Source organism: Cibotium barometz, chromosome 52 (genome assembly GCF_041138505.1).
Source record: "Cibotium barometz isolate CiBa-2024 chromosome 52, ASM4113850v1, whole genome shotgun sequence".
NCBI classification, from domain to species: domain Eukaryota; kingdom Viridiplantae; phylum Streptophyta; class Polypodiopsida; order Cyatheales; family Cibotiaceae; genus Cibotium; species Cibotium barometz.
Window position 1 is genome coordinate 12,433,064 of NC_141097.1, and position 12,501 is coordinate 12,445,564.

The 12,501-nt window shown below is 43.0% G+C and overlaps 1 protein-coding gene across 5 annotated transcripts in view; it reads left to right on the forward strand.

Annotated features, from left to right (window-relative positions):
- The first annotated feature begins 5,212 nt into the window (after positions 1-5,212).
- The window catches only part of LOC147608816 (inorganic pyrophosphatase TTM1-like), a 43,982-nt gene continuing 36,693 nt past the window's right edge, over positions 5,213-12,501 (forward strand). The window contains exons 1-3 of one of the 5 annotated variants that reach the window (XM_086788740.1): positions 5,515-5,864; positions 6,045-6,328; positions 7,126-7,504. In XM_086788740.1, the coding sequence (XP_086644866.1) occupies positions 7,165-7,504 (340 nt within the window). In that variant the 5' untranslated portion in view covers positions 5,515-5,864; positions 6,045-6,328; positions 7,126-7,164. Of the gene's footprint in view, positions 5,865-6,044; positions 6,329-6,511; positions 6,699-6,777; positions 6,797-6,936; positions 7,505-12,501 lie in introns of those variants that run through there. The other 4 variants (XM_086788738.1, XM_086788742.1, XM_086788739.1 and 1 more) reach the window with 4 other exon arrangements.

Here is a 12,501-nt window from a genome sequence, read left to right on the forward strand (position 1 = left end):
CTAAACCTATCTAGGAGAATTCATAAAAGTGAAAAACGTGGGAGTATATATTTTATGGATTAATTCTAATCCATAAATAATAGAAAATGTGGGAATATATATTCCATGAATTTACTCCTCTCATAACATGTCTCAAAGGTGACAAGGAAGTGTCCTTAGTTGTTACAAAATCATCAATAATCGTCATGGGCGGGTGTCTTTTATACTTGACTAAATATCAATGGTAAACATTGCCTCTTCTTGTGGCATTGTTTGCTTATGGTCCAAAAAATACTTAGTTCTATGATTTCAAGATATGCATCTAACATTGGAGGGTCATTACAAAAAGTGAAATTTAAATACAAATATAACTGAATTGAAGTTGCTCAAAAGATAGTAATACTTATCAATTTACCTCCGATTTTAAAAAAGTCAAAAACTTTGCTCGAGTATCTAAAGTGTAAATTGATATTTTCATCAAAGTGATAATCCGATCACTCACAAATAGTACCAAGAGCAGAGACTCATTTTAATTCGAAGCTAAAATCTAATTTATTGAAGTCGATATTGTTGAGATGATATTAGATTAGGCGAATATTGAGAATCTCTTAAAAATGAAGAATATGTAACATATCTCCTTTTCTCTTCAATAAATTCTATGTTATGCCTTTGTCCACATGAAAAAAAATTTAAGGTCTTGTGTATCCTACCGTTCAAATTTAGGAAATAAGGCTTCTTCTTCTTTTTTAAGCTAATATTTTAAGTTCTTATTATTATTATTATTATTATATAAGCTTTGTAATGTAGAAATCTTAGTATATTAAGCATTTAGCTAAGATTTAATAAATAAAGCTTTTAATATACAAAGATTTAAAGCTTTTTTAGCTAACAACACTATAAAAAAACAAAAGGATGGCCAACATTTATACCGCAAACAGCAAAGGGGGGGAAGAAAAGGTGGCCGGCGATTTGGCAAAAACAATGAAGAGAAAGATAGGAAGAAAAAACAACAGTCACCTGTGCAACACGAGCAAATTAAGGAAGAGAAAGAAGAGGCAGAGAGAGAGAGAGAGAGAGAGAGAGAGAGAGAGAGAGAGAGAGAGAGAGAGAGATTTTAAGAAAAAAGAAAAATTGAAACTTTCAAATCTTCTAAGTCTAAAGATTCCAAAGCAAAGCTTATAAAGGAAAGAGAAATTGTGCAGCGCGTATGTGAATTTTTTAAAAAAAGTAACTTAGGATATCTCTCATCTAGGCGCTCATTTGAGGAGGAGGTGAAGTTGAATTGCAACAGCAAAAGACCAAGGTGAGAGTGGTTATGGGGGCCTCCAGGATGGGAGAAACTCATTGATGGTGGCCGATAGGAATGAGCGTTTGAATTCAAGAAAACCACTTTGAGATTTTGGGTGGTTTTGATAGGTGGTTTTGAAATTGGACAAGTTGTTTTCCACCTTGAAAGGAACTTTGGGTAAAAGGATTTTGGGTTTTTGCTACCCAATGGACAAAAGCATGGTCCTTCTATGCTTTGTATTTGAAATTTTAACTTTGGCCAAACTCTTCCACTTCTTTGTCCACTAGCTCTTCACAGCTTTCAATTAATTGTAATCACTCTTGGCTCTGGTACCACTATTGTGGGAGGTTGATATGAACCCAAATTAGTGATTGCAATAATATGAAAATATTAAAAACAAATAGAAAAAAGGAATACTCAAGACACAATATTGGGTCCAATTTGCCCCCACACAAGAGTGAGCCCACACTTCCTCTTGGTGTACTTAAATATATTTCTTGAGATAGCTTTTGGGACTCAAAATAGTGTGCTTTACAAATATGTAGACTTCTTTAAGAATAGGTTGCTTCAAAAGTAGCTTTCTTTCAAAATAGCTTCCTTGAGGATGCAAGCTAGACTTCTTTAAAAATAGATGTGACCTTGAACCTTATAAGAGTATACATATCTTGAAAAATCAAATATGCACAAGGGAAATTTCACATGTCCCAAATAATATATACACATTGCTAATAACTATATATAAATAGTGTCCAAGATAAATTAATGGCACAAAATCAAATATTATTCGTCAAAATTCAAAATCGATCATCTCAAGATATTCCTAACCAACACTAGCGCGCCTCCATTATCCAGTCCAATGATCTGCACTTGCATCAACTAAGCCAATCAATTAATAAATTAATCAATTAAAAATAAATAACCATACAAAACTTTATATCATCAAGACGATGCAACCAAAAGAAAGCTACAATTACCCGGATTTAGAAAGGCATCCCAATCTAAACCCATCTAGGAGAACTCATAAAAGTGGGAAACATGGGAATATATATTCCATGGATTAACTCCAATCTGTAGATAATAGAAAACGTGGGAATATATATTCCATGAATTTACTCCTCGTAACATAAATTTAAGACCTAAATCTAAACCCCTTTCCAAAATGCTAAAGATTCTTTTGCTAAGTCCTTATCCAATCTATCCTTAGCATTTTAAAAGTAGAGCAACAGCCCCACTGTAGGGCTCTCTTTAAAGCAAGTGAGAATCGGTAGAAATTTTTGAGGCATAATTTTGTGAACTTAAGGAAGTATCCCCCTTCTATCTCAACACAAAATTTTGAGGCATAAATTTGTGAACCTATGGAAGTATCCCCCTTCCATCAGCATAAAATGTTGAGGCATAATATTGTGAACTTCATGAAGTACTCTAGTAAATCCCTTTCTCCCAAATGATGCAATAACATGATGTCAAAGCACCTTCATTTTGTTTGCTTACTTGCTTTGATCAAGCTTGCACCTTTGCTCGGTAATTTTTTGCTCAATAAATTTACGTAGCTTGAATAATTCTAAGAGGCAAACATGGTATGTGTTTTCAATGTAGACTTTGGAAATGTGATTAATAAAAGGGCTCTTATTTGATGACTTATTCAAAATAGCATCAAGACAATTAACATGTTGCATAGTGATGGAAGTAGTTAGTGACATGCATTTATCTTAATATCATCTTTTATCGAGAACTTTACAAAAATTAGAATTTGACCTTAAGATCACTTTCATTACTTCTTAGAAAAGACCTAAATTTTTTAAGAAAGCAATGTTGACTTTAGATGGTAGGATACTCACACCTACTATCTAAAACTCATTGCTTTTTAAACCAATAAAGCTTCATATCCATCATTTAAAATCACAAGTAAACACTGGTAAGGTATGTTTAGTGTGGAATTTTGATATAATAAAAAAACTTGTTTGTTTTCTTTTCTAACTCAAGCTCATGATGCCTTACAATTTATGTATTCTTCTTAACCAACTCTCATATGCCATAAAGATTTATTCTCCACACGGATGTTTAACTTTCTATTCAAAGATAGTAAGAGCCTTTTAATTTATTTTTTATTCCTTACAAACTACCATGTGGTATTAGAAAGCCTCCCTTTTCCCCCTCTTAGGATTCTAATTAATAAAAAAGAAGAAGATACATTACTACACTAATGTATACATGAGCCTATAGACTTGTAAAGTTTACATGCAAGCATGGTTCCAAAGCATAAAATATAGAAGCGGACCATGGTAAGAAAAACTAAAAAGCACTAATCTTTTTTGTAAAAATAAGTAGGTAGGTCCAAAAGGTTCTCATAATCATTGAGAGAAAAGTTGTTGCATTATATGTGCGCTTTCTGGATGACATTGGTGAACAAGATTTCCTCGATGCTATTATTACATTGTAGGTGTCCTTAAAGGTTAAACTATTTTATTGAATGAAACTTGAATGCAATGTGCTCCTTAATTTGAAGATGTTCATCAATATAAAACAAGTCACTACCATCATAGGCCACAAAGAATATTGATAATTCCATAAAAAAATATAATGATAAGCCTAGAAGACTATTGATCATTTCATTGAGAGGGTGGTAGTATATTTCCTCTACTGATTTAGACATATACATTTTCCCTTAACATGCTTGAATACTCATGGATACTCATGGGGGGATACTTCTTGAGTCCTCCATAATGTGTCCATTAATCTATCTAAACAAGCATGCATACACAATGGATATACATAGAGATATCCTTACGCCATGTTGATAGTAGGCCCTTTATAGACCTATGCATATATCTCATGTTTAACTATCTAAAGTAGCATGACTATCATCTTATCTTCTTATAGATGTTGGGTTTCCGTAAGACTTATTAAGACCAATGCATTTACCAATCTATTCGACCATCTAAAAGAGCATGTCCACATGCAAGCCTCCTCCACGAACATGCACATGCACATGTACACGCATACCCACATGGCGTGTGCAGGATACACACAAAACTACACACATATAGTAAGAAAGAAGCGTTTTAAACATTGTGAACTTTTTGTTGGGGAAAGGTGCCACTTAAGTGATTTGTGGGTAGGTTTTTTTTCGCAGGAAAGAAAATAAATCACTAAATAAAATATAAAATATAATAATAATAATAATAAGATTTTAAAGAAGTATGAACAAGGAGAAAATAAGAAAGGAACAAGGGGTTAAAAATAAAAAGAAAAAAGAAAAAGGAGAGGGGAAAAAAAAAGAAGGGGTTATTTTTTTAAATATAAATAGTTAATGAAGAGAGAGAAATAGGGGGAATGGGCCTTCGTGCACGTGAAAATGCAGGGGGTTTGGTGTATATGCAGGTGAGCATGAATGTGTAGGAGCAAATGAGTGGGTGGGGTGCACGCGAGAGTACGAGCATGGGTTTATGGATGCACACATGCGAGTGAGTGTGCACACACGTGGTGTAGGTCCATGCACGTGCGAGTGTGTAAACATGCAAGTGGATGCATGTGCATGGGTGGAGGTGCAAATATGCATGCAAATAGGGTGTGTGTGAATGTTTGGCAATGCACTGGTGGATTTGTATAAAGTGGCATGCTATGGGGAGAGCTGATGAGATCTAAAATAAAGGTTTTTTTTGGACCAAAGCTGATATTATGTGTGCGTGTGTGTTTTCTTCCATGTATATACATGTGCACGTTTTTTCCCATGGTAGACAAGTAGGCCCAAACCCGCATATTTGTACTCATTTTACTTGGTGTTATTAGTAGATAACATGTGTACTTTTGCAGACAGGTCAGGCCACTCGACGTAGTGATTGGTCTGCACTATTTGCACAATAGGAGGAGGTCAAAGAAAAGTGAACTTTTTTTAATGGTTATATAGTTGAATAAAAAACGGCTGGGAACATGGGTTTGCATCTTAGGCATGTGGGCACTGGAGGAGCAAGTGACAAGGAAAAACAAATTCCTAATCTCTTGGGCAATGCCTTGGTGGACATGCATATCAAATGAATGATGCTTCCATGGGCTACAAATTAAGGCCTGCCTCCATGGTATGGATTCCTCCCCGCCATGGGCTACAAATTAAGGCCTGCCTCCATGGTATGGATTCCTCCCCGTCCAGAGAGGACGGATAGTGTTAACCAATAGGCTGCAATTTATTCAATGTAGTGGCATGAGGGGTAATATTAATATAACAAAATTAAAGACAAAAAAAAAAAAACAGGAAAGGAGTTCTAATGCTTGCTGATGCTGAAGCCATCTCGATTCTCAACTCTTCGTCCTCACCTTGATCTTGCTCGAAGGTGAGGGGACTCTCTGTGTGTGGAGAAAGAACATTACCAGAAAGGAGCAAGAAAGACAGAAGGAAGGCTATGTGTTTTGCGCCATATATGAAGGGAGAAAAGAATTGGAAAATAAATTAGGTAAAGCTGCTGCTTCTGCACTCGTCTGTACAACAGGACATGGTCGGAAGAAGATGAAGAAGAAGAAGAAGGAGAAGCTGACCTGCAACTCAGAACAAAGAAGAAAGAAGACGGAAACACAGCAAATATTCAATTCTTTGGTCTGCGAGGTAATACTCGATCGTTTGTCTTTCTATCTCTCCCATCCCCCGTCTCCCCCCCCCCCCCCCCCCCCCCCCCCTTCTCTCTGTGTGCAGAAAGCTTCAAATACGTAGAGTTGCAAGCTTCCATGTATCTTTCATGGCCTGTAACCTTCTGCTGATTTCGTCTTTCCCTCACTACCGATGCAGATCTCTCTCTCCGTCTGTGCGCAGGACAACTTCAAATTCTCTTAGATTTTAGCAGAATTTCGACCATGCAAGCTTCCATGGTCAGCTTTCATGGGGCCGTAGCCTCCTGCAATAAGCCTGTATTTGCTGCCTATGCCGTTTCCTTTTCTTCACAGTCGTTAGAGGAAAATAAAGCTTCAAATCGACCATGCACCTGCAAGCTTCTCTCAGAGCGTCCACATAGCCGTAGACGTTCTGCAAAAAGAGCAATCCGTAGAAGCTGCTTTATGGATTTTGCTTGCATGGTAAAGATATCCTGAATTTTCTGGCAGCAATTCGTGAGAAAAAAAGTGAATAAAGCTTGACATGGACATAATTTTCTGGTAGCCCTTCACCTACCTCGCACCCCCACCCCCCGGCAAAAAAAAGAGAAGGGGAAGGGCCCTTTCACCCGTGCCTTTTCACCATCCCTCCCTCCCTTTCTCTTTCACCCTTTGTCTTCTCTTTCCTGCGAACAGTGCTGCATAGAGCATCCTTTTCTTTACTGGTGAAAATAGGGTCTCTTAGAACATCTTGCTGCTTTTCTTTACTGGTAAAACAGGAAGTTCAACTAGTTTTCTCTTCGTCAAGCTTGCTCAGGTTTCTTTTGATCTGTTACAGAAAGGCCTTTACTGTGTAAGTTTACTCTGGCCTTTGTTTGCTTTCACCTTTCAACCTTTTCTCCTTCTTGTTTCCTTTGCTCTCACTTCCTCATTGAGGAGGCAGCTGTGCAGGTATTCTGTTTCAGGCAGGATACTTCAAGCTCAACTTAAACACACAAACAGTGGGGAGATTTAGGAGGGAGACTTTTTTTTTTGAGAAGTTAATTAATTATATATATATATATATATATATATATATATATATATGCCAGGGTTCATTGGCAGGCTGAGCTGTTACCACTCAGGTTGGAGACCGTTGGCAAGAAGATGACCGTTTTGAAACAAAAATAGGAGCAGAAATGATTGTCGAGAAACAGAAACATGATCATTTGAATATTAGTTACTTCCTATTATTTTCAAAGACATTGCGATGCTGAATTTCTGCATGTTTTCCATGGCAGATGTAAGTTTTGATTCGTGGGATTCCTGGTCACCATTTAATGGATAGAACAATGAAAAGCTTTCTATCACCAAATAGCCGGAGGGCTGGACTCCTAAAGCATCAACTGCAGCTGGTCAAAAGAAGAGACTGTGACCGATATGAGATCATGCCAATTGCAGAGCCTCTTTCATTTGAGAAGGGACTTTTCATATTCATACGAGCTTGTCAACTCTTGACTCAGAAAATGGAAGGTGTAATTGTGGTGGGTTTGGCTGGCCCTTCTGGAGCTGGAAAGACCGTGTTCTCTGAAAAGCTTGTTGGTTTCATGCCTGGAATCACCACTATATCTATGGACGACTACAATGATTCTAGTCGTGTGATTGATGGAAACTACGATGGTACAAACTCTCTTATCGCTGTCTAATGATTGGCAGTGCCTTGAAGTTATAGTCATTAGTTGTTTTAACTTATGATCTTTCCTCGTGCCACCAAAGTAATTTCATATGAATCCGAAGTGCTAGAAGAAAATTTTTCACGGCTCTGTCCCAAACAACCAAAAGCAAGAAGGTCAGAAGCTAACCATGAAAAACCACTGAGTTTTTCACGGCTTGTCCCAAACAACCTAAGGCAAGAAGGTCAGAAGCTAACCATGAGAAACCAGTGAGTTTTTCACAGCCGTGAAAAACTCAGTGGTTTTTCATGGTTAGCTTCTGACCTTCTTGCTTTTGGTTGCTTGGGAGTAGGTGGAGCTTTAGGAGTTGCGGGGGTAAGCTAGGGTGGTTTAGGGGGGTAAAGCTAGGGAAGTAAGCGTAGGTTGTAGGGAACTTGTGGATAGAATGTGCACTCCACTCCCCTCCCCATTAGTCCACCTCAAATTGTTTCATTAGGGAATGGATTAATAATTAAGTGATCTAACTAGTAATGCGAGCTGGAGCTGGAGCTTCCCCCCATCTGTGCATCTGAATGTGCCCCTCCTTCCTCCTACACGCTGCCTCGCCTGCTGTGTTTCCGCCAGTCGTCCTCTCCTCCCATCTTGTGCCTATGAGGCCTTCGTCGCCTGCCTTCGCTGCTGTGCGCCCTTGGTGTCCATTCCCCCCCCCCCCCCCCCCCCCCCCCCCCTTTTTTTTGCCTCTTCTGTGCCCTCACCTCCTCGCAGCTTCACCTGTCATGTGCATGCACATGGACATGCTCATCCCACAGCTAATCCCGGAAGGGCAGCAGATAAACAGAGGAATTAGGGCATGAGCAGGGCACAGGAGGACCCCAGAAGGCATCCTGTGGATGTAAGAACAGGTCGGCAGGGCACTTGAGGTGTTACTGGGCTGGTCGGTAGCAAGGATAATATTTTATGTATTTTTGCTGCTGGCCGGCCAGCATATGGGGGTGTCCCAAGGCCTATATAAAGGCTCAGCCAACCATTGTTTGATTCATTCATTCTTTGTGGGGATTGGATCATAGATTAGGACTCTTTGGAGTCAAGACTACCTTTTCATGGGCATGCCTAGGGCTGCCAAGACTTGTACCGTTGTTTACTCTCTGAATATACTGAAAATACAGCTCTCTCTCTCTTCTCTCTGCGTTTTGCATCTATGTGTTCCTATGAAAGGTGTTTAGGGCTGAAAGAAGACACAGAGCTTCCGCGCATGCGACATCGCCTTCCTTGCATCCCGTTCTGCTTGCGCCCCCCACCTTCGTGCTCCTGTCTACCTTCTCCCTTTGCACCACCCCCTGCTTCCTCCTTGTCTTTTCTGCCTTGTTGCTTCCCCTTTGGTGTCCACCAGTCCCAGTCCCACATTCCGCCCACCCTCTTGTTCTGCTCCCATTGTCCTGATCCTCCCCCCAAGCCTTATCCTCTGCAGCCCCTTCGTCAGGTGCTTTCAGATTTCGGGCATTTTTTTCATTGGCAAGTGTCAGTGTCTTCTGGTCATCTCACCTCCAAGAGGACTCCATGGCAGCTGCTCTATCATCCCCGTTTGGGGCCGCCATCCCTTGCCTTTCCTTCTCTGAAGCAGACCTCTAGCTCCTTGCTTTGACAGTCCCCTCCTTGGAGGCCTCCACCCTGGTTTCCAAGATTGTGGTTAGCCGCCCCTGGTGCGCGGACAACTGAGGGATCTTTTGCTGGTTAGCCTCATTGGGGCGAGCCAGGCAAGGTCACTGATATTCATCCTGTGGGGCGTGGATACTACCAGGTTGAGTTTGATTCGCCAACATCATCGGATAGAGTCATTCAACTGAGCCCCGTTGCACTGCATATGGCCTAGGTCTTCTTTGCGAGGTGGCAGCATGGCTTCGATTGAGCATCTGACTCCATGGCTGGCGTCTCAGGCTTTCCCGTAATCTGCTTTCCTGGCCTCAGGAAGGAATATCTGCCACTCCTCCCGGTCGTAGGTGGTGTTATCGGGAGAATGATGGAATCATCTCCCCCCACCCCCCCGCCCCCCCGCCCGGTCGCATCGGTTCTAGCTTGGACGGCAAAGATTCCCGCTCTTCGCATTTGCATAGTCTCTCTGGAGATAGTTCCACACACCATATTGCTTCTGTGCCTCCGTGGTGTTAGAAGTCATCTCCTGTCTAGATTTATACACCAGGGCCTTTGTTGTGGGTGTGCCCGCCCTTATGAGGTGTTTTCCCATTTTTCCCCACTCTCCGCATTTTTCCCCTATTTTTTCCCATTTTTCTGAGGCTTGGGAGGGCTGCCAGGTGATGCCAGGAGCACTCTGAAGCTGGCCGACTGGATCTACATCAGTCGTGGGCTGTCAGAGTGCTGGCCGACTTGTTCTGACTAGGCGGAGGCATCTGTAGCTGGCCGACTGCTATTTTCAGCAGTCGTGGACATTTTTCTCAGTCGTGGGCTTTCCTGATGCTGGCCGACTGCCCTCTAGGGGAGTATATATAGGTCCTTAGCCCCCATACCTCATTTGTATCATTCCTCGGGATCTTCTTGTGTATATAGAGCAGAGTTACACGCCTACATCTGTCTCTCTCTTGTGCTGTTTTTCTGCCTGCGTTTTTGCTCTTGTGTTCCCAGATTTGGTCATCATCTCCGCTGCATATTCTGTCATGGTATCAGAGCCCTAGGCTCTAGATAGGTCTTGGGATTTGTGTGAGCAAGAGGGGGCTGTTTTGTGGCTGATTGGTGGACTGTTTTGGACTGTTCGGGAAGAGGAGAAGCAAGAGGAAGGCGGGCTGATTTGCTGGACAGCCACTTGCAGGTATCAGTTCTTCTTTGTTCCCACCCACCTACCCTTTTCAGAGTACATCCCCGCTATGGCAGATCTGTTTGAGATGGCCGAGAGACATGTGAAGATCCCGACACTCCCCACGTTCCCGGTGGACCGTCAGTTGGACGGGAGCAACTACGGCATATGGAAGGTGATGATGGAATCCGTTCTGGAGTCCTACGATCTCGCCGATTTCGTTGTTGTTGGTGTTCCACGGCCGGAAGTAGAGGAAGGGGAGTTACCGTCAACCCGAAAGGACCGGGAGGCCCAGACGCAGATGTGGGATCGCGTCAACGCCAGGGTCCGTTCGTTTATCTTTCTCAACTGCACATCGCAGGTAATCAATCATGTAAAGCACATGACGCTGGCCAGAGGTATATGGCAGCATTTGGCCTCACTTTACAACAGGGTATCCCCCATGAAGAGGATTTCCTTGGAAGTACAGATGCGGGTTATGAGCCCTGCAAAGTCGTCGACGATGCGGGAGCATATTAACAAGCTGCAGGCTCTTCAGCAGGAAGTTCTTTAGGCTGGGAAGGAGATATCGTCAGAGGACATGGCCATAACGTTGCTGTCACATTTGCCCTCTTCGTACTCAGCATTTTACTCGTCATTGATTACCAATGGCAGGCTCAGCACCATCACGTGGGAGGAGCTTGTGCCCATGGTCCTGGACCAGGAGGAACGATTCACGAACCCTCCTCAGGATGGAGGTTCGGAGGCCTTAACTGGCCAACGGTCGAAAGGCCGTAACACGGGCAAGGGGAAGGCTTCGTCGGAGAAGTCTTCTGAGAAGATGTCCGTTAGTGACCGCGAGAAACTGAAGGCAGAGAGGACCTGTAATGATTGTGGCGAGAAAGGCCACTACTGGAGGCAGTGTCCCAAGCGGAAGACCGAGAAGGGTGAAGACTCCTCAGCAATCGTGAAGACTCCGGCTTTTGTGCACCTGGAGGTGATGGACACCGATGCTTCAGGCAGGGAGGAGATTGGGGGACTCGCCGCGATGGATACACGGGAGTGGATTCTCGATAGTGGTGCTTCCAGGCACATGACTCCTTCCCGTTCCGGTTTACAGGATCTCTGCAGGCTTTCTGGTCATATTCTTACTGGGGATACGTCCACTATCCCAGTTCACAGTGAGGGCAGGATGGAGATAGTTCCCGATGGCAGAGGGGGGAAGCATTCCTCCCAGGTGTTGTATGTTCCGGCACTTGGTTTTCATCTATTGTTAGTGCATCAGGTTTGCAAGACTGGCGTACGGGTGGAGTTTGATGAGCATTTTGTTGCTCTCCGGGACAAAGCAACAAGCCAAGTGGTTTGGGAAGGTGGAGTGGAGAATGGAGTCTACAGGCTTTCAGCACTCTCTCTCCCAGGTCCTCAGGGCTGTGATGAGTGGCAGTCTGGTAATGGCTACTCAGGTGTGGATACGCTGCAGGTACAGGCTTTCCGGGACCAGATGGTGGATAGCTTACCAGTAGATGGCAGCAGTTGGTAGGAACTTTCCAGTACTGAGGTTGGTAGTTCTTGTGTTCGTGAGTCAGAGGAAGCTGAACAGGTCACTTATGCTCTGATGTCTCGTCGTGTTCGGGACATAGAACTTCCAGTAGTTGAGGATGTTCTTTCCACGGAGACCTTTCGGAAAGCTAGGCAGGTGACAGGTGCTTACTTGCAGAAGGAGGAGGTTTCTCCAGGCTTTGTGGTTCCGGATTCAGAGGGGGTGGTTGACAGGTTTCATCAGGTTTCTAGGACTTGCTTGTGCACCGTAACAGGTGTTGATCCTTGTGAGCAGTGTGATGTCTCTATGACTCAGAAGCTGTATGGTTCATTGATCTGGTTGATGGACACCGGATTGGACGGGAGCTTCCTGATGAGGCAGTTGAGCTCTTGGTTGCAGATGTCTCTTTGTGAGGCAGGATTGCGTTTCCTGTGGTTTCTGCGGCATGCGAAGGATCATAGACTCTTGTACACAGGAGGGGGATTGTTGGATGGAGTCCGACTCCGCGGATGGAGTGACTCAGTTTGGGGAGGAGATTCAGACACGAGGGGATCTACTTATGGCCCAGGAGCAGTTTTACGGAGCAGGAGGAGGTTACATTGCAGGTTGGGCTTCCACTGGAGGAACCCATTGTCATCCAGAGGCACTTTGTTCGTGAACAGATCGTTGCTGATGACAT